Source organism: Meles meles, chromosome 15 (genome assembly GCF_922984935.1).
Source record: "Meles meles chromosome 15, mMelMel3.1 paternal haplotype, whole genome shotgun sequence".
Lineage (NCBI taxonomy): Eukaryota > Metazoa > Chordata > Mammalia > Carnivora > Mustelidae > Meles > Meles meles.
In genome coordinates, this window is record NC_060080.1 from 22,107,721 (window position 1) to 22,130,987 (window position 23,267).

Sequence of the window (23,267 nt, forward strand, 5' to 3'; positions counted from 1 at the left end):
GGGATGAGGGAGAGGAGAGAGAGAATGTCAGGCTCCCCACTGAAGGTGGAGCCCGACTCAAGGCTTGAACTCTTGACCCTGAGATCATGACCTGAGCCAAAATCAAGAGTCAAATGCTCAACTCACTGAGCCACCCAGGTGCCCCAGATTCATTTCTTTTAAAAAACTTAATAAAGAGGGGTGCCCGGGTGGCTCAGTGGGTTAAAGCCTCTGCCTTCGGCTCAGGTCATGATCCCAGGGTCCTGGAATCAAGCCCCGCATCTGGCTCTCTGCTCAGCAGGAAGCCTGCTTTCCCCTCTCTCTCTGCCTGCCTCTCTGCCTACTTGTGATCTCTGTCTTTCAAATAAGTAAATAAAATCTTAAAAAAAAAAAAACTTAATAAAGAAATGGTGTTGCCTTTAGAAGTCATATTATAGTATAATATTGTCTTCATCTAGTTGAGAATTACAGAATTTCTAGATTAGAGGCATTAAACTCTAATCACCACCATTTGCTGAATGAGTGCCTTCTGGACTTCTCTGCCACTTGACTGTCTTGTCACAGGGAAGCCCGCTGAGGCCCAAGGCCGCTTGCTGGGCTGCAGATACTGTTAGAAAGGGCTTTCCTTTGTTGACTGAAGCTCTTTTTTGGTCACTTGTACCTCATGGCACAGTATAGAACAAGTGTGATCAGTCCTCCAGGTGACAACACTTCAGATGAATGAAGCTAGCTACAGTGTGTTGTGTTTTTCTCTTCTGCCGTCTCACATGGAGTCTTTGCTTATAATCAGGTCATCTGTGCCCTTTTAGCAGCCTTGCTGGCTCCTTCCCAGTGAGATCCAGTTAGTCTCTGTCCTTCTTAAAGTGTAACGCCTGGAACTGAATGAGGTGAAAAGAAAGAATAAATAAATAAAAAAGGAGAGGGTCTGTATGGTTTACTTGGAGAAATGTTCGTAATCAGAAAAGCAAATAGCGGGCTGTTGCATAGATTTCTGGAAAAAAAGAATAATGAACATTTCCATTACATAGAAAAAAAATTATCTAGAATTCCTCATATTTTGTAGAAGATCCTGAGAACAAATTAGAGTATCATTTTAAAGAATAAGCTTTATGCCAACTCACCATTGCAAAACATTGACCTGCTAAATAGAGAGGAAATATTACGTGATTCATCTCTCAAGATGACTTGTGTCTGGCTGGGCCAGTGATATGCACCAGCATGTTATTTCTTCCATAGTGATAACCTATAGAGATTAACATAGAAATCTGTCAAGAATTTTATATGTATTAATATATGTAAAATAATGACTATATATATAGTCAAAAAGATATTCTTTAACTGTCCTAGTGACTTTAAAATATAGAATATATGTAAAGAACTTATTCGATGCTTTCTTACAAAATGCCAGTAATTTAGAATGTATTTTGTATCCCTGGAACTATAGATTTTTATTTTTTGGCAATGGCCATGGTTATTTACATGTATAATAATGATATTTATTTAGAAGTCTTCATGATTAAATTACATTATTTACCTGTCTTGCCACATTTTAAAAATTTCCATTTAGCTATAAGAAGAAAATATAGTTTAAAAAAATATTAGAGTGAGGAAGATCATTCTATCACAAGCCCACAAGCCAGAAAACAAAAAATAATAAATTCAAATAAATTTTAAAAAATCCTGACCAGTTTAAAAGAAAACATAAAGGAAAACCTATTTCTTATTTGTGTATAACGTATATACGTATACACCTATATATATAGTTACTTCCCTTTTATGGGTCCGTAACCCACCTTGGGTTAAAAGAAAATTTTGTTTATGTTTTAGCTATAGGCAGAAGATACATGAATCTTAAATCTAGCAGAATGTATGCAACGGTTACCTTTTCTGCTTTTTTAAAAAAATTTTTACTAAAGATTTCATTTTTAAGTCATCTCTGCACCCATCGTGGGGCTCAAACTCATGAATGACCCTGAGATCAAGAGTCACATGCTGTGGCAACTGAGCCAGCCAGGAGCCCTGTTTTTGTTTTTGTTTTTGTTTTTCTTTCTAAGTGTAACACCTACAACTGAATAAAGTGTTCAAGAAATAGTTTTGAGGGGCGCCTGGGTGGCTCAGTGGATTAAGCCGCTGCCTTCGGCTCAGGTCATGATCTCAGGGTCCTGGGATCGAGCCCCGCATCAGGCTCTCTGCTCCACGGGGAGCCTGCTTCCTCCTCTCTCTCTGCCTGCCTCTCTGCCTACTTGTGATCTCTCTCTGTCAAATAAATAAATAAAATCTTTAAAAAAAAAAAAAGAAATAGTTTTGAGCAGTGTGGAGTGGAGTACTATTGTCTTCATTTTTCTGGAAGCCACATTCCGTGAGGTTGTGTTAGATAGAACTGTGTGTTGCAAACCATTGGTAGATTGTGATCCACTGGTGTGGATCATGTTAAATGAAATCATTTTAGTGGGCTTTGATTTCAATTAAAAAATATGAAATAAAATTGAATCGAACAAAAAATATTTGTGCATTTCATGTAATAAAGCTTAATATTGCATAAAAATTTGTTTCAGTTTAGATATACATACAAATACACACACGTAGATGTACATCCATGCTTAGTAGATACATGTGTACCAAGTGGGAATATAAAATAGTGATTTAAAAGTTTCTTACTGTGTGTAAAAAATTTTGAAGGCCTTGGTCTAGACTAGAGGCTTTCCCTTTTTGTTTTTTCTCTGACGACTCCATCTAGTCTCTTCTTACCCTGTCTGCCACTTAGATCTCCCATTTTCATTCTCTTCTCTATTTTCTCCTGTGGTTCTCCTGCTCTGTAGCATGAGGAGCCTTATGGGCTCCATTAGATTTGCTTTAAGACCTACGAAAATCATTTTATTGTTCTGATTCAATCGCTTGTTAGTTGGACTCCCTCTGAGAATTTTTGTCTGTGGAATGAAGAAGGCATAGTAATGCAGTGAGAGGGTCAATTGAACTATTTTTGTTTGTTTGTTTAATTTTGAAAATTATTGCCCAAGTGAATTAGAGCTTAATGAAAATAATGTTTGAGATAGACCCTCCTCTATATTTTTCCCTTGCAGTTTGTGCTTTTGAATAATCATAATAGTAAGAATCTACTCTATGCTGGGCACTGTTCTAAATACTCTGTATGTGCCAAATCAGAGGATCCTCACAACTCCATGAGGTGGGGCTATCATCCCCATTTTACAGGTGAGGAAACCAAGGAAGAGACTTGACATGCACAAGGCTGGAAAATTCATACTGTGTAATGATAGTATCTCAGGCGGCAGTCTAAGAAAGAAAATCCCCCCCCCCCCATGGAAGACACCCCAATACACGGATGCACATTTATCCCATTACCCTGCAGTTCCAGATATGCTCATATGGCAGGTGCTGAGTCTTTATGTGCTGAGCCCTGATGCTCAGTGAGGAGCCTGCTTCTCCCTCTCCCTCTGCTCCACCCCTGTACCCTCTCCCCCTCTCCCCTGCCCCCGCTTGAGCTCTCTCTCAAGGAAGTAGGTAAAATCTTCAAAAAAAATTAAAGAATTAAAGAAAACTTTTCTTCCATCTTGAGAAGGCACCTTTCACCAACAGGAAGGACAGTCCTGTAAAGGCACTTTAGAATCTATTAATTCCCCTCTTCCCTTCTTTTCCACTCTCTCCATTTCCGCCTCCACTTTCTCTGTTTCTACTACAACTCACTCTTCTGTTTTTTTTTCTTCTCCCTATTCTTACCCCCTTCCCTTCTACCAGCTTTCCATCTTTCTTTTCTGTATCCTGCCCCTGTACTGTTCATACTCATTCAAATAGATTTTTCGTGCGGAAAGCATATACTGACCACTTAGTGTGAAGCACTGTGGAGATGGAAATATGAATGAAGCAACGTCAGGAAAGCCAGTGAGGGAACGATCATTGCTGCGCTAGTTCATTCCCTTGAAAATCTGAGCTCCACGCCAGGCTTCTTTCCAGTCCTTGCCTGTGAGGAGCGGGAATTGAGATTGGGATTTAGATACAGAATATACAAATGGTATAAAATATAAAGGCCCCAGAATTCAGAGAACTAGGAATACATCCATTTAGGAGATGTTTTGGGTCAAGCAATGAAAATGATGACCTAAAAAGTTAACAGGAAATATTTTTACTGAACAAATTAAAGCGTTTACTATAAAAATCACTTTTTATAAAATCATGTTGCACATTAAATGTATAGAAATAGTATGGAAGTTGGCTTTGTCCCTGGGTATTTTTTTTTTTTTTAAAGATTTTATTTATTTGACAGAGAGAGAGGTCACAAGTAGGCAGAGAGGCAGGCAGAGAGAGAGGAGGAAGCAGGCTCCCCGCGGAGCAGAGAGCCCGATGCGGGGCTCGATCCCAGGACCCTGAGATCATGACCTGAGCCGAAGGCAGCGGCTTAATCCACTGAGCCACCCAGGCGCCCCTGTCCCTGGGTATTTTTAAAAAAAGATTTTATTTATTTATTAGAGAGAGAGTGCGTATACACATGAACAGAGGGAGGGGCAGAGGGACAGGGAGAAGCAGACCCCTGTTGAGCCAGGAGCCCCACACGGGTCTTGATCCCAGGACCCTTGGGCTGATACCCTGAGCCGAATGCATTTAACTGACTGAGCCACCCAGGTAACCCCCTGGGAATTTCTTATAATATTTATTAATGGAAGAATCACCAGCATTCCACGGTTGGATAGGAGATCAGTCCAGGATATTTATGTAATTTTTTTTTATTTTGACCTGACCTTGGAGTGTGCTTGACATCTCCAGCTCCAGTCTTTCAGCTGCACTGTTTATGGGGCAGGTATTAGGTGCCTCCTGTGTGCCAGCAGGTGGGCTGTGGGGCACTAAGGGGTTCAAGGTTTAATAGACTGTTTCATTAGCTTTCAATCTAGCTGAGTTTCTGTCTCCTTGGTTTTGTCCTTATTTAAGGACGATGGTAAGTAAATATTTTCCTTCCCCTGCCTAGCTTGACCGGATCCAATGCATTTTTTAGAGGCCCGTGTATACCGGTGAACTTTCCTTGATTACCCAGCTGAAAGTGGTTTCTCTGCTCTGGCAACTTCTATTGTGCTTATTTTCTTTAACCAGTAATTTGGCAATTAATCATGTTAATTGGTTTGTGACTTGTATCTATTGTTGTCTTGAATTGTTATTTAAATTGTGCTTATTTGACTTCCAGGGTTCGATTTTTGTCTTCTGATTTACAGTTCAAGGTTCTAGAGAATAGACACTCCTTTCCGTACTCTTGTAGCAGTGATCTCTAAACTTTTTTCATTATGTACCTCTCATAATCCCTTAATTATGAACCCTTAATACATGTGTACTTACTTAATTATGAAATATATTTATATATTATAAACATATAAAATATAAATTAAAAAGAATGATATAAGATGAAATGAGCAATATTGAAAATAATGTATATTACTTATAATACTGTATTTTCACCTGTTATATCCAAAACAGAAATCTGCAAAAATATGCTTTTATTAATGAGAGAAAGGCAACGTTGGCTGTATACACTATGCCATAGACCAGTTTTTAAGGGGCACCTGGGTGGCCTCAGTCGGTCAAGTGTCTGCCTTTCAGCTCAGGTCATGATCCCAGGGTCTTGGGATGGAGTCCCACATCCCTGCTGAGCAGGGAGCCTGCTTCTCCCTGTCCCTCTGCTGCTTCTCCCTCAGCCTGCTTCTCCCTTCCCCCTGCCTGCCACTCCCTCTGCTTGAACATTTGCTCTCTCTGTCAAATAAATAAATAAAATCTTTAAAAAATGATATAAAAAATCAGTTTTTAATCCCATTTAGTAGTGTTGGTTTGATTTTAGCCACCCTGTTGGGTGTGATATGGTGCCTTATTATAGATTTAAATTGCATTTCTCTTTTGACTAATTAGGTTAAGCACTTTTTCATGTTTGTTGGCCATTTGGATCTCTTTTTATGAAGTGTTCTTTCAGGTCTACTAACTTGTCTTTTTCTTATCAATTTGTAGGAGTTCTTTATATATTTTAATATCAATTTTATATATTGCAAATATCTTCTCTCTCTGGTTTTTCACTAAATTTTTTTTTTATGAAAACCCATCTTTTCCTTCATAGTAATGCTTTTTGGGAATTTTTGTTCACCCCAAGTTCTTAAAGGTTTTCTTCTGTTTACCCAATTACCCTTCCCCTATTGTCTTCTAAAAATATTTTGCTTTTGTTTTTCCCATTCAGAGTTTCAGTTCACTTAGACTTCATTCTTGTGAATGGTATGAGGTAGGGATCGAGTTTCATTTTTCCCCCCTTATGTCTAGCTGACTCAGCATTATTTATTGAGCATAAGCTCCTTTCCTTACTATGCAGAGATGCCTTTATTGTAAATTAAGTGTCCAGATATATGAGGACTTACTTATTTGGACTCTGTTCTGTCTTTGTCTATCTTTGTGTATCAGCGTCAATATTTTAATTACTAAGATTTAGAATAATTTTTGATATCCAGTAGAACAAGTTCTCCCATTAAGTTTTCTTCCTTACTGTGGTAAAGGATGCATAAAATTTATCATTTTAACCATTTTTAAGTGTATAATTCATAGCATTAAGTACATTCACGCTGTTGTGCAAACCATCATCACCATCTATTTCCAGAACTTTTCCCTCTTGCAAAATTGAAATTCTGTACCTATTGAATGCCGTTTGTTGCACCCTCCCTCAGCTCCTGTCAACCACCCGTCTACTTTCTATCTCCTTGAATTTGATAACTCCAAGTCTCTCATATGAACAGAATCATATAGTATTTGCCCTTTTGTGACTGGCGTATCATGCTTAGCATAATATTGTCAGGCTTTATCCATGTTGTAGCCTGTATCAAAACTTCTTTCCGTTTTAAGGCTATTAAATAATATTGTATTCTACATATATGTCACATTTTGTTTATCCATTCATCAGTCTCTTGGGACACTTGGGTTACTTCCAGATTTTGGCTATTGTGTATAATCCTGTCACGTTTTTCTTCTTCAAGAGACTCTCATCTATTCTTGGTTCTTGACATTCTATTCGCATTTTAAAATCTGCCTCTCAGGTTCCAGATCAATTAAGGGGAACTGACATCTTTTCATTATGTGTCTCTTTATCTGTGAACATATCTGTATTCATTTATTTTCTTTCTCTTCTAATAATAGCTTTCTACATAGAGATCTTGTACATCTTCTGTGACATTTCTATGTATTTGATAGTTTGATGTTAGCTTTGATGACATCTTTCTGAAAGTTTTTTTTTTTTTAACTGGTTTTTGATGGTGTGTAGATATACATAGATAGTCTGCAGTTGATTTTTGTGTATGTCCTTTGTCTAGCAGCTTTGGTAAGCTCACATATTTGAATAATGCCTGTGAAGATAAAAGTTTTCTGTATGTATAGTCATCTGTGTACAAATAAGTATAATTTTATTTCTTCCTCTCCAATATTTATACCGTTAAATTCCCATGCTGCTCCACACTTGCTGTGACTTACAGTATAATGTTGAATAAAAGAGGTAAAAGTGGGTAACATCTCGTTCTCTGTCTCAAAGTTAAAAATGTAACCTTTTGTTACTAAATGTGATATTGTTGTAGGTTTTCTTGTAGATGGGCCTTATTATATTAAGGAAGTTCCTTTCTGATCTTTATTTGCAAAGAGTCTTTAAAATCATGAATGGATGTTTAATTTTATCAAACATTTATCCTGCACTAATTGAGATAATTCTATTGATTTTCTTTTTTATTCTGTTAACAGAGTGAATTAAGTGCACATATTAGGAAGAAAGGTTGACTATTAATGAGCTAAGCATCCATCTCAAAATATTAAGATTTCCTGCCTCCTAGTTAACTATTAAAAAGTTTTTGAGCCCCTCATTCCTACTGGAATCGTACTGTAATTTAAACCACGTTTTTGTTATGGGAATACCTGCTAACACTTAAAAATACTCCCTACTTTATAGTTGAGGTCTATCATTTATAAATGGGGATACAGCATACAAATTGGGAATAACTTGTGCCACATGGTCGGCAAACACATTTTTTTAATATTGTAATTTTATAATTTTTAAAACGTTCTGAGCTGAGTCAGTTATTTTGGTAATGGCATTTTGGAATCCTGTGCTAAGAACTGAATCCGTCACTTTCGAGTACGGCCTAGAAATAGACTGTAGGCTTTAGGGATATAGAGGAGATATTTGGTGTGTCGCGAACATCAGATGTCATCAGCAAATAGAGCCATTCTTCCGAATGATTTAAAAAATCTCTCTCTGCAGTTTTTTGTTTGTTCATTTTGCTTTCTTGTACCTGTTTTAATTCAAGAGCCCCCCCCCCGTCCCCAAAGCCTAAACTTGATTTAGAGGGTTTTGATGGGCCGTAATTCCCTTCTAAGGCTGAGGGTGTAAGATCCTGTGGATCAGCAGTGCAGATGCCTTTGCAGACCACATGCCGGTTTTGCTTATGATTCGGTAGTCATTGAGATAGCCTGCGGCACTCTTCCAGCTTCTTTGCTGCTGCCTTTCAGTCTAGCAGCTCTGAGGCTGCTTTGGTCTGAGTGGAATCAGAGGAAAGCAATTCTATAAAATGAAATGGTGGTGCATAGGACCTAACAAGAAGCCACTCTAATTTTTGTGACTTCCCATTCATGTAGCAGCCCATTACTGGTCTCTGAGCCGATCTTGTTTCACAGTTACCTGTGATTTTAGGTTGCCAAGGCTGAGGACTTCCTTCTCAGCTGCTGGTGAATATTGTTGGTTAAGCACCAACGTCATTATCAAGAAAACAGGAAGCTCTGTAAGAGAACGGGCCAAATGGTAAATTAATAGCGTAAAGGAAACTGACGTAGACTCAGGGAAGGAACCCTGGACTCATCTACTTTGTTCTTTTCAGATGGCTCAGAGAGGAGAAATGGTTTAAATCATTCTTTTTTCCAGAAAGCATATCCAATAATAGGTTCAGTATTAAATCAGAAAGCTTGTATTTTGCTTTTATTTTGCATTCTCTTAAAAATGCTAATGTCTTATTGCAGAATACCTTTGTATAACTTTGTTAATTCAGATTAATTTTTGGCTGTCACGAAAATCCTATAAATTGCCAACTTTTCCTGTTTATAGCGATTCCTCAGTAATTTGAGTCAGATCTCAGGAATTATGAACAAGTAATAATTTAAAGGTGATTCGAATCCAAATTTACTTTCACCGTTTGTTTAAAGGGTTTGCTAAATAAGTCAATAGTGTTAACATTGCAGAGCCTATTTAATCAAATTAGGAGCACCTTGTTTCTGCTTTTGCATCACTAATTTAAATGTATACAGTTCTAATACTCATTACTGGTAAATCCTTTTCATTTCCCTGAAGCTTGCATATAGAACACTCTTTTTGGCAACATTTTGGCAGCCTTTACTTTTTATTATATTAGGTACTTAATAAAATGGCATTTATTAACAACTTTATAATTCACATTTTTTTTTTTTTTTGCTAATTCTGATGGTTTCCCCTTTAATTATTGAGAGATAATTTAGAGTGGTGTTTAAGAAAATGGACCTGGATCAAACATCCCGGGTTTGGATCCAGGCTCTGTCACTAACTAGTAACATACCGTGCCTCAGTTTCCTCATCTGTAAAATGGAGGTCATAATGGCATCTGTCTCTGAAGGTCACTGTGGGTTTAAATAGTTCAGTCTAATTAAAGAATTTAGAATAGTATCTACCACAGAGCCAATGCTCAACAAATGTTAGCGTGTGTTCTTAGTTATTGTGAAAATAGAGTAATTTTAGGAAGTGACTTCATAAATTCTGGGTCACATGGACAGCTCCTCAAAGGGATGACCTTTTACAGATAATCATACTTTTATCTCAGAGGTGAGGATAAGAGCGGCTTCCCAGTTCCAGTTAAATCAGCGGTTTTGGCCATCAGAGCATAAGGCCGGGAGTCAAAGTCATGCATTCATTTGGCAAACCTTTAGCCACGTAGTTATTGACGTATCCATGGCCCCGACAGCAGTGCTAGATGCTGGAGATTCCCAGATGACTGAAGGATGCCTAGGTCAGGGGGACTAAGGTGTGTCCGGAGAACCCTGAACATGGTTTCCAGTCCGAGCGCTCTCACTGAGCACTGTGAGACCCCTGGCCCTCACTGTCATCATTTGTAAAATGACAGTTGCTGAGTTTAGTTTATGACATTCAGTAGATACTGAAGTGTCATGGGTGCTGGATGCTTGGTACTCTGCTAGATGCTACAGAAGGAGAGAAAACAGTTTTGGCACCAAGAATCTTTTTTTATAAAAATTTTATTTATTTATTTATTTGAGAGAGAGAGAGAGAGTCAGACACAGAGAGAGCATGGGGGGATATAGGGACAGAGGGAGAGGGACAAGCAGACTGCACACTGAGCACGGAGCCCAATGCAGGACTTGATTCTAGGACCCTGAGATTATGACCTGAGCCAAAGGCAGAGGCTTAACTGACAGACCCTCCCGGGGACCCCAGCACCAAGAATCTTAAGATCTAGTTGGGAAGACAAACTACAACTGGAAAATAGGTAACTAGTAATCTTGGGAGTCATGTATTTAGATAGATGTAGGTAAGCCATGGTAGGGACAAGAGTATGTGGAGGTTGTTACGTTTAGCATTTTACTGTATCTATGGTTGTGGAGGTTGTTACTCTGCTGAGCATTTTACTGTATCTGTGGTTAGCTGGCTCTAATTTCTGTAATAAAGCACCCAGTAAACTACCTGTTCTGATGTTATCAGGAAGTCCCACTTGATAATTCCCACTTGCATCATCTGCAGAATGTGGTGGTTTAACTCCCTTTGTTCTCCCATGTGTGCAACTTTGAAAGTGGTGCATTTGCAGTACAAGATATATATTCAGAGCATAGTTCTTTATGCAAAACCTCTTTTCCTCCCCAGTATAATGCCAAGACATTTTTTGTTTGTCACTGCTCTGTGTACCTAGCAGAGTGCCTGACAAGTGGTAAGCACTCGAGAAATTCAGTGGAGAGACAAATTTGAGGTTACATTTTGATTGTCAGCACTTTTTAAATCATTTAAAATTATTTTCTTATTCAAAGATACTCAATTTGGAATATTGGTTTTTAAATCTTAGATCTAATGGTGTTAGGACAAGTTGCCATTATACAAATATAATTTTAATGAAGCCCGCAGCTTATTATTTAGTAGCTTTTTCATACTTATATAAGGAAATGATTTTTGTTGTTGAATGAACTTCTCCGGTACATTAGTTATCTGTTAATGACGTCTGATTGCAATTTCCCGGGAGACCCTATACCAGAACTGCTCAGTCAGGCCATTCCCAAACTCTGACACAATGGAACTGTGAGGGATGATAAATACTAGTGGTGCGAAGTTTTGTGATATCACGATAGAAAGACTTCCATATATATTTTACCTGAAAACTTCATCAGTGGATTATCCTTGCAGTTTTTCTCAAAAAAAGAGTGACGTTCTTTAGGAGACAAAGATAAATGATAAATCAAGCCATCTAGTCAAATACGTAAAGGATCTATCTTAACTTTTTTAATATAATTACAAAATAGTCCATGTTCATCATAAAAATCAAAGCAATGCAGAAAGGTAATCAAAAGAAGTAAAGAGTACCCCAGATCGTGCCACCTTTTGGCAACCTTCCTTCTGAAATCTGGTTATGTGCATAGACCATACACACACATAGATCTTTCTCGTAAATGGAAATCAAACTATTCATATGTGTTCTTTGATCTTTTTAAGCTCATGTCTTTTTTTGAGTAACAAAAAAAACTAATGCTGTCCTTGAATGCGATCTGAATTTTCACAGTAAATTAAATACATGACCAAAACCAGTTTTAGACAGAGGTAATTTTAAAGCAGGGGAAACATTCTTAGTTTAATTTTAAAAGAACCTTTAAGTAACACGACATTGGCTTATTTCCCATACAGCTGTTTATCTTGGGTAGTATGGAAGATAGAGCATAAGAGATAGTTTAAATATTTGTTCAACATTTCATAAGAGAAACCAAATGCTGTTTAGGAGAGAGAGACCTGCTAATGGCAGCTTCGTCTTTCCCCTGTTGCCTTCAACTGTGAAGTTCTTGGCCCTGAATTTGTATATTCCTCTCAGCGAAACAGAAACCTACAGTTAACTGGAGGTTAGCCCTTTTAACTTGGGAATGCTCTTGGTGGAGTATGACCCTTGCCCCTGTCCCCACACCAAGTAAGTGGTCTTTTCAACAATATACAAGCACTCGCTCCAAGGTGAGTTTTGGGAAATTCTTCTTCTGTCTTTTCCATGATGTTTTCATGGCTCTCATGGATTGGCTGCCCCCCCACCCCATTACTCTGGCTGTGTTTCTGTATATGATTTCGCTGTTGTCTCACACTGTATACTCTTTTTCTTTTTTTTTTTTTTTTAAGGATTTTATTTATTTATTTATTTGTCAGAGAGAGAGCGAGTGCGCACAAACAGGCAGAGGCAGAGAGAGAAGCAGGCTCCCTGCCGAGCAAGGAGCCTGATGCGGGATTCAATCCCAGGACCCCAGGATCATGACCTGAGCTGAAGGCAACGGCCTAACTGACTGAGCCACCCAGGCGTCCCTCACTTTGTATACTCTTGATAGCTCTTCGTCCTAAACTTGCTCCCCTCCCAGTCTGCTCCATTGAGTAAATCTGCATCTCTCCATTGGTACTGCTGCTCCCCTAGCCCAAGGATACCTCATTTCTCTTTCCTGAAACGGACTCCTGTTGGTTTCTGTTGGACGGTTTTAGTCTCTTTCTCTTTTTCTATACAGGAGACAGTGATCTCGTAAAAAGCATAGAATCAGATAATGTTACTCTTCTTAACACCCTCCTGTGTGCTTGGAATAAAATCTGCATTAATTGCCACCACCTACAAGGCTCCGCGAGATCTGTCCCTTGCTTACCCCTTGTCCTGATCTTTTGACGGTCTCTCCCTCGTTCACTCTGCCTGGGCTGCATCGCCCAAACATATCAAGATTGCTTCCCCCAGATAGATCAGACTTGTTCCTGCCTTCACGCCTTTGCACCAGCTGTTTCCTCTGCCTCCAGTGCTCTGCCCCAGAACTCACCCTGGGAGGCCCCTTGGTGATGGTTCCGCAGGTTTCGGATGTCACCTCCTCCAGGAGGTCTTCCCCAGTCCTCCAGTGCAGTGGTGCTCCTGTTCCTCGGCAGCGCTGTTTTATTTTCTGCTCAACATCTAGCCATCTGGAACCATCTTTGTGTCTCTGTCTCTTGTTTATCGCCTCTTTTTCCCTTGTCAGAATTTGAGTTCCATGGGAGGGTAGAGCTTGTCCGTCTTGTCCATCCTGTACTCCTAACCCATAGAACAATGCTCAGTAAATCTTTATGTCTAGGTTAAAAAAAAACTCAGTGAGCAAATCACTCACATGGAGAAATGTGCTTTTTAACACCCCAGGATGGCTGGAACCAGCTATTCATGTAGGAAGGGAGAAAGGTGAAGGGGCAGAGCGTAAAGCACTTTTCAGTTCTCGTTAAAGCGTAAAGTGAAGAGTAGAAAATTTGGCCCAACAGTGAATGCACAACTGATTTCACACTGAAGAAGGACAAGTTCTTCAAACAAACTAGAAACAGATTAATCCTGAGGATTTCCTGTACTATTAATAACTTCAGTTGCTAAGCTATGTGAGATAGGTAGATAATTTGATCGTCACGCCCAGAAGAGATGCTTGATTGTGAATGGTGTTTTTTTGTATTAAAATTTTTTTTAAAAAATATTGTTCTTTGAATATATATGAGAAAAAATTCTTCGTATTGCTTGTAGGTCATTTCTGTCAGTAGGTCATACTTTATATTTTGTAATGCTTTAATTTATGTGTTCGCCAGAAGTGTTTTCAAATAACTGCCATGCTATGGGCTAGGAAAGATTGTACTATAAGGGAAATATTTTACTACCTTTATTAAAATGTGCCCCCAAAGAATTTTTATATTGAACAGTAAAGGAGAATGTGCTCATACAACCTCTGAGAAAAAATTGAAATAGGTTACTATACAATTACTAGTGCAACTTTCTTGTTTAGTTTGTAAACTGGTGTTTTTATTGTCCCCTAACGATAAGAGGAATAATCAACCTAGTGATTTATGGTAAATACATCCGAGATAAACTTTCCATCTGGTTCTTTTTTCTTTCATGTGGAGATAGTTTTGGTAAAAGTAAGGGTAAATCTAATATGAGATCTCAGTTTTTTTAGAGTCAACATTTTTTTCCTGAGAAGTAGAGCATGTGCGTCTGCATGCGGGTGCTTGAGTGGGGCAAGGGGCAAAGAGAGAGAGAGAATCGCAGGCAGAGTGCACCGAGCTCGGAGCCCCACACCAGCCGGATCTCACAACCCCGAGACTGAGACCCGAGCCGAAATTAAGAGTCAGACGCTTAACCAGCTGAGCCACCCAGGCATCCCTTAGAGTCATCCCTTAAATTTATTTTCAGATGACTGTTGCCTTCAAAGTGGCATCCAGGGAGGTGGTCCATATATTCTAACAATGCTTCATTCCTTCAAATACCCTTTTCAGAGATGTCTCATAGTCAGTATTGGAATTATGAAAGAAATTTAGCACTTCTTTGCTTTATAATGGAAAAACCTCAGTTTTAAAAACTAACTGAAGGTTTATAACTTCCTCAGTTGACTTCATATTAATATTATACTAATTTATGAAGCCAGTACTGCTGTTGTGCAGTTGAAATGATGACTTGTGACGTCATGAAGGAGCTTGTGAAGTAAATCTGGGTAAAGAACAAAGAGCGTCGGATAATCTTGTGAAGTGAGAGATGGAAAAGAAACAAACCCAGACCTGAATGACTAATTCACTCTCCTTTTCCATTTGCATTTTATCTGAACACAAGGGCAGTGCCTTATGCTCTGCCTAGATGGAAGTCCTGGGCTGCCACGTCCAGAGGAAGTGCCCTACCTGTGGAGAGAGAAAATGATCTGGCGTCAGAGAAAAGTGGACTCTTTTTAGTATGAGTGCAGGTTAAGGGTCTGCATTTAAATTCTGTCCATAAAACTCTTAAAATTCTTGATGCCAAAGACTGTTTTGGACAATACACCTACATCAGAAGCCTAGACACACTTGTCGGAGAGAAGTAGTTGAAGCTTCCTTGGTGTTTGTCCTTAGAAAGCAGGTAAGTTTTATTGTGAGATAAATGGATTATTTGTTTCAGGGGATGTCTTATTGTCTTGGCCTCCATGACCATCAAGGACTTTTATTTTCTTTATAAGCCAGTGTTTTAAGCTTTTATCTATAAGGAGCAGTTTTCATTTACTTTATTAGATGTCATAAATAAATGAGCTTTAAAAAAAAATCTTTTCTTTTCTTTCATTAAAGCTGCACATCATTGACTCCTGGACCCAACTGTGACCGATTTAAACTGCACATACCATATGCTGGAGAGACATTAAAATGTAAGTAAATGATGACTCTTTTATCGAAAGTGTAGATTACAGCAATAGTTATCAGACTTCGCTTCCATTTTTGCTTCTGGCTGTTAGGTGTTATCGCTAGGATTTACCACTTTTTAAAAGTTTGTCTTTCATTCCTCGTTCTATTCAAAGTAAGGCACTTGGCAGGGAATAAGCTGTGGTCAACGAGGCATACACCAAAATTCTCAATTTTTAGGCCTATGAGGTAATTCTTGTATTTTTTTTTTTTTCCTCCACTGGAAGATCTTATGCCCCAATAGAGAGAATCCACTGCTTTAAAATACGTACTATTTGGAAACAACATTTCGGTAGGAATGGCTCCTCTGCACCACTGTTGCTAACTTCCTTCTGGAGCCATTGCTGCCAAGAGCCATTGTTGCTGATGTATTCCTGATCGCCCCCTGAGCCTATGAGTCCTACTCCAGACTCTTGGCATAGTTTCGGAATGCCAACAGGTTTCCTAGGGTCAGAAATGCAAATGGCTACCACAGCCGCACTGGTAACAGAGATGAGGGGAGCGGGGTAGGTGGGGCAAATTGGGGCACACCTACCCTCCTGGAGGGGACTGCCTCTGTTGATTTATTGAGAGAAGGTGGAAATCCTTACCAGTTTTGGATGCTGACTACTTTTTAAAGTTAAAACATAGTATGGGCTGATGTGTAGTGCCGTTCCAGCCACATGTATGTGGGGTGTGGCCGGAGATCTTGGACGGCTGGTTTGGAAGCTTGGAGAAGAGCAGGTAAGACCCACTACTGCTGATTCAGTCCACCGTCTATACGCCCCGCCTAGGGTTGTATCCACTCTTCTCTGCCCTTATGACCAGTGCTGACGCTCTAGCCCAGTGTGGAAGTAATGGTGGCTTTGGTTAGTTAGTAACGATCTCACCAGGAATTTTCTCTCTTGAACCTATTCTTGTGGTAAACAGGGTCCTGAGGTCTTTCCATTCTTAACAAGAGGAATAAAGAACATAAATGTTAAAGATGGGACAGATGAGGAAATAGTGCCTTTCAGACTGTGGATTCTGTGTCTTGCAATGACAGGCCACCAGGGGCCACATCTTGGTATTCTGTAGAATCATAAGTGCAGCTTTAAATGAAAAATGTAGACATTGGAGAGGGTATGTGCTAACGGTGAGTGCTGTGAAGTGTGTAAACCTGGTGATTCACAGACCTGTACCCCTGGGGCTAATAATACATTATATGTTTATAAAAAAAACTAAAAATTAAAAAAAAATAAATGATGGGGCACCTGGGTGGCTCAGTGGGTTAAAGCCTCTGCCTTCAGCTCAAGTCATTATCTCAGGGTCCTGGGATCGAGTCCTGAATGGGGCTCTCTGCTCAGCTGAGAGCCTGCTTCCCCCTCTCTCTCTGCCTGTCTCTCTGCCTACTTGTGATCTCTCTCTCTGTCAAATAAATAAATAAAATCTTCTAAAAAATTAAAAAAAATAAATGAAAAATGTAGGACATGCTAACTTATGGAGCTGGCGTTATTAGCTCATTCTCTGGAAACCGTTAAAATACATACGAATTTCACCTGCCCATAGGACATTCTAGATTGTGTGTTTTTGAAAAAAATTATTCACTAAATTTAAAAGAAAGGATCAAAGTAAATCCACTCACATGGCTAAAAATGGAAAAAGTTCAGAAATTTTTTACACATAAACGCGGTAGTCTTCTGTTATGTTTCTTCCCAAGTCTAGTCCTGTTTCCCAAGGGAACCACTTAAATTTTGTTGATGTTGTTTCAGTATGTAGTTCTTCTGAGGATGATCGCCGTTTGCCTAAATAATATTTATGCCTCTGTTTCTTGACTTACCAGTTTTAGATATTGTTATCTTTTGACTTCCTGCTCTGATACACGAGGCATCTGTCTATTTTCACCACACTCTTTATCTTTCTCTTTCCTCCCCTTTAATGTAGTTAATATCACCACTGCAGGTTCCTGTGTTGGTTACCCTGTAGCTTTAACATTTTTCCTTTCTTTTTTTAAGGATCATTTTGAACATCGTATGGTACAGTTAAAATGAACAACCCCTAAAATGTTCTCAGTAAGTTCCCGGCACACAGGTAGCAGCACTGTTGTTATGTAAGCACAATCTCTGGGTTAGGATATTTTTATTTAGTTTCCCATGAATCAGAGAGAGTGTCTTTTGGCTCCCCACTTTGAGAGACAAAGATATTAGCTCCTGCCCTTCCCTCCACTCCTCTGCTTTAACCTCCCAACTTTTGTATTATTTCCCTTTTGCTGTGTCAAAATTAGTAACTTATTGTCTGTTCTAAAGCTTCTGTTATCTTCTGTGCTTTGTTTATAAATGGCTTGAATGAATGATCTGTAGTCCTACTGTGGGGTTTGCCTGGTTTCTTCTCTTGGATTCAACCTTGTTTTGTAGAGTGTATATATTGGAAATTCTGTGTTTTAGTAGGTTAAAGAAATTGCTGGAACACAGACCGATACTTTGCTTAGATTCCTTTCCTCCCTCCACTCTTCTACCTTTCCTGGAGCGCTTCTGGTAGTTGTTATTTACCATAGTCGTAATTTGATATCTTAGTTTCTGAGAGCTCTTTCTTGCTCTTGCTCTCTGTTCCTCTTTCACAACATCTTGTTCTTATTTTATGAATACAGGGTCTTGAAAGCTTTCAATGAATATAGATTTTTAAAGGAAGTTTTTGTAATTATTTTAATTTTCTCCGCGGATTATATTTTTGTTGGTTTATCATCTTTGTCCTTCTCTGTTATTCTAAATAAAAGATGGGTTAATAAGAGACTATGGACTCTGAAAAACAACCTGAGGGTTTTGAAGGGTCAGGGGTGGGAGGTTGGGGGAACAGGTGGTGGGTAATGGGGAGGGCACGTTTTGCATGGAGCACTGGGTGTTGTGCAAAAAGAATGAATACTGCTACGCTGAAAAAATAAATAAAATGGAAAATGTTAAAAAAAAAAAAAAAAAAAGATGGGTTAGGGTGCCTGGGTGGCTCAGTCGGTTAAGTGTCTGTCTTCCGTTCAGGTCATGATCCCAGGATCCTGGGATTCAGTCCTGCATTGGGCTCTCTGCTCAGTGGGGAGCCTGCTTCTGCCACTCCCTCTGCCTGCCACTCTGCCTTCTTGTGTTCTCTCTCTGGCTCTATCTTTCAAATAAAATCTAAAAAAAAGTGAAAAAGGTGGGTTTTGGTTGTCTACTTACATTGACGACAGACAATAAAACATTGATTAAGATTTCTGGATGGGTGAACCAAGCTTATTGAGTGTGTGAGTTAATGGTAGGCTAGCTGTTAGTATGACAAACACCTATGTGTCATATTAGGCAGTTCAGCTCTTCTGGTGCTCCCTGAAATCATTCTATTTCTTTAGAAAATCCCCTACATTTGGGGGGGGGCGTACACATCTGGTCACCATGCCATTTGTGGGGGGCGGGTATCATAGACTATTCCCCATGGAGCTTTTTGTTAATTTCCCCATTCTTAGCCCCTTTTTTCATTCTTCCCTTTCCTACACTGAGTGACCACAAGTTTTTATGGGTTTTCTTGGACACATGGGTTCCCTCTCATTGGTAGCCTCTTGCCACATTACTGCAGCCAGAGCTTTCTCTGCCCTGTCTCATCAGTGACTCCTCCTTGGTCTCCATCCTGCCTTCTAGGAATTTGTTGAAATTGCTCATCTACTGATTGCTACTCTCTTCCCTTCTCTTCACTTAATGTTGTTTTGGATTCTTCTTTTCCCTCTTTCATTATTATTTAATGGAAGAATGTTTCTTACAAGGGAGAAGAAATAAATGTGTGTGGTTAGTCCACAGTCTTGAGCCAGAAATAATGTAATTTCACAAAGATCTTACTCGCTGTATGAGTTTGTGTTAGAAAGCATTTAGTAATATTCTGTATCTTCTCATTGCTATATGATTTTCACACAAAGCCTTGCATAACATTGATGATTATTGTATTTGGACTGGCACTCACCGTATAAGTTAATTATGTCCTCTTAAGCTACTGCTCTATATAATCATTATGTACTAGGGACTTAAGTTAAACCATAGAATGCTTTATAATAATGGAATAAAAAATGAAGTTTGCATATTGAGGGTCTTCCGCATTAAAATAAGTCAAGATTCTAGCATTCTAGCCTTCAACAGCCTACAGCCGAATAAAAGGAAAAAGGAATGGATTATACACTATTTTTATAAAAGTTCATTGAATTGGAAGAATGGGTATTTTTTTTCTTCTGAAATTCTTGACATTATGTAGGAAGGCTTTCTGAAAGATACTGGTTATATGAGTAAGGTTAGTGTTAGAATCCCTCACTTAAAAAAAAAAAATTATGCGTTGGGGCGCCTGGGTGGCTCAGTGGGTTAAGCCACTATCTTCGGTTCAGGTCATGATCTCAGGGTTTTGGGATCGAGCCCCGCATCGGGCTCTCTGCTCAGCGGAGAGCCCGCTTCCTCCTCTCTCTCTCTCTGCCTGCCTCTCTGCCTATTTCTGATCTCCTTTGTCAAATAAATAAATAAAATATTAAAAAAATTAATGCGTTAAACTTTAAAAGTGTATACTTTGAGGTTCTGCAGTGCTTCCAGACTACCAACCTTCTAAAATTTGCAGATGGGAAATTGTTTTGTAATAGCTGTTGAAAATGTGATAGAATTGTCAAAAATAAATCAACCCCATGAATTATGAAACACAAGGCACTGTTCTCTGGCAGAATAAAAATATGGAAAAATTTACACCAATAAAATCAAAACAAATACACAAACCTTTTGATCCAGTTAAAAGTGAAGTGAAGATCAGCAGAACCGTCTTTACTGCACCAGCGTTTTGTGAATGTGCACACATAAACTCGTTCACGCCAGTGATTACACGGCAAAGTGATCTCACTCTCTTTAACTTGTGGAATATCTAGGCTATTGTTATTTCAACTTGCTTTCTTTGCAACTGTGCTTATTTTAAAATTATTTCAAATTAGATGTTTCCATTTTTTTTTTTAAATATTTTCTTTATTTATTTGACAGAGAGAGAGAGATCACAAGTAGGCAGAGCAGCAGGCAGAGAGAGAGGGGGAAGCAGGCTCCCTGGTAAGCAGAGAGCCTGATGCGGGGCTCGATCCCATGACCTGAGCCGAATGCAGAGGCTTAATCCACTGAGCCACCCAGGCGCCCCATTCCAGTTTTTAAATAAATGTTTCTGGGAGGAGTTTGTCAAGTTGTTATATGTTGAGAATAGTTGTAATGTAGAACACTTAGATATTTTATTGACCACAATAATTAGTGTAGGTTTGTTCTGTGCATGGTTTGAGGTTCATGGAAACAGATAATTTACTGTAGCAACCAAGTTTATTGTAAAAGAATAAATCATTCCGGGCAAATCATGAATTTGCAAAGAATCATTTTCCCCTCTTGGAGAACACTAAGATCTTGCGTTGCTTTAAAAGTAATGTTAGACTCACGCCTTTTTCTATTTTTTTTTTAAACTCCTTCATTTTACTTTTAAAAAACCTGGCAATGCCAGACACTTTTTACATATGTTTTTACTCCATCAGTTTTTATAATCTCAAACGTATTATATTCAAGATCAGTAAGGGCATAGTGGTTAAATATCACAAGATTTTTGTGATTGAATTCCACCTCCTACAACCAACACAGTGTTCATCTTTAGATAATTAACTATTATTCTCTATAATAAATATTTTAACACACATAGTTTCCTAAAACAAACGTGTAATTGAAAGGTTATATAGTTTAATAGTCCTTGGAAAACAACTGTCACAACAAACAGAAAAGCTCTTTGCTTTATTTAGGAAACAGACCCAGAAAGAGACTTAATTTCATGGTAACAAGAAACTCATAAGTATTGATTTAAATTATAGTCTATGGTAACTACTAGATAAATATTTTCTGACTTTTACCTTTATTTTTCTAAACCCTGGGCAATGGCTAACCTAGGGCTTTACGGTTTCAAAGCCCTGGGTTATATAATCAACATCTTTATCTAAAGTTTCTCATTAAATCCTATTGAAAACTTGTGGTGGGTGGTTTCAACTATCATTTTAACCCAGGCTGAATCAAATTATTTGACTCTTACAGTAATTTTATTTCACAGCTTTAAGTTCAATGAGGTTAGAGATGGAGACTGTTTGGTTTTTTAAATGGTATCTCCAAGCCCTAGCCTAATGAAGATCTTCAATTCAATATTTGTTGAAGGAATGGAGTGAATGCATGCGTACATGAATTAATGAAGCTTAGTATTCAGATTTTTGTCGGTTGAAGTATCATGTTATAAAGAATGTGGCATTCTGTTACTTGTATCAGTCTTCCACCAACAGAAATTTAGTTTTTAGAAGTTATTTATTATATAGGGAATTTGTAATTGGAACGCTGCTCTTAACAATTCAGATAAAAAGAAGGATGTAAGTTATTTTGTAGATTTGGAGTCTGTATCTGTTTTGTCTGTGTACATTTCACTTTGCCTTAAAGTAGATGAAATGAAAATAGCATGTAACTAAAATCTGTATTTCAGCATATTTTATATATTAGAAAATAGTTCTGTAAATGTTTCCTCTGTGAATAAGGGACACTGTGCAGTTCATAATCCTGAGGACAAAAGCCAAGGGAGAGGACATATTTCTCCCGTGAATTCGTGAATTGACGTCTACAGAATTACCCACATTCGGAATTAAATCAAGAAATGAAAAAGACCAGAAGATTATGGTACATCAGGAATGCTGTTTTTTCTTCAGCTCTTTCAACTTGAAGAGGCAACTGTAGGGCAGTGAAAGAGACGCCAGCTTGTGTAAGACTCTCGTGCAGGCTATCAGGGAATGTCTGAGTCAAAGACAGGTCCTTGAATTTCATCATTATGCCAGAGACGATCAGAAGAGTGAATCTTCAGTGATCGAGACCGATTTCAGGAAAAATGCATGTTGAGGTTTAGGATGATGTCACTAAAACGAGTGAAAATCTCCCAGTTATAACAAAATTCAAAGAAAGAGCAGTGAGCTTCATAAAAGCACAGATTTGTAGATATGGCGACCATAGTCACTCTGTCTAGCACTTAACTCTTGAAATTACTGTGTGGATGTTTTTGTGGACCCTATAAATAGGGCAGGGAGTGAGGCTGTTTGCTATTTTATTTCCAATCTCTAGCTTACTGCCTGGCATATAGAGGTACTCGTTTAATAGATGTTGGCGGAATACATTAACCATGTTTACTCTTTGGATCTGGCCACAGTGAGGTTTAATGAAGGAGTGACAGAACTTTGAAGTATTCTCAATTTTACAAGTTCTTTGAATGGCTCTACTTATGTATCTACAGGAAGAGGTTATTGAAATATTTTAAGTATACTGAGGAAATTAGTGACCAGTAAATCAAGCTGTTAGCTAACATTGGTTTCAAGTTTGAAATTATCTTTTGTTTAAAATTTGTATTTTTCATACTAACAATTTTTTTTCTTAATCAGGGACTGTTTGGTTTTAAGAAACCCAATGAAAGAAATGTAAAGCGTTTGTTTGTCTTCATGGGAATTAAATGAATTCCATGGTGCCCAAGGGCAGGAAGTACAGCCAGGGCTCAGAGGGACTGGAGCCTGGGACTAGCAGGATGGGAGATACCATAGCAGACAATCAGCATCTGTGTCCTTGTTCGTCTGTCTCTTTCTCCTGCAGCACAGTCTGTTGTCACTTTATTTACTTTCTTCTTCTTTTTTTAAATTTACTTTATTTTTCCCCCCCAGATTTTGCTGTTTTTCCTCACATAGAGTGGAAATGGCTGAGCCCCCTTTGTGACTCAGTTCAAGGCCACCAGAAGCAGCCTCTGGTCTTTGAGTCTGAATTCTTGGGAGAGATGGTCTTATTGGCAGCTTGGACTG

At 38.6% G+C, this 23,267-nt stretch overlaps 1 protein-coding gene across 1 annotated transcript in view; it reads left to right on the forward strand.

The window, feature by feature from the left end:
* BABAM2 (BRISC and BRCA1 A complex member 2) overlaps positions 1-23,267 on the forward strand; it is a 409,960-nt gene that overhangs the window by 32,124 nt on the left and 354,569 nt on the right. The window contains exon 3 of the mRNA XM_045978616.1: positions 15,329-15,405. Within this exon, the coding sequence (XP_045834572.1) occupies positions 15,329-15,405 (77 nt within the window). The remainder of the gene's footprint in view (positions 1-15,328; positions 15,406-23,267) is intronic.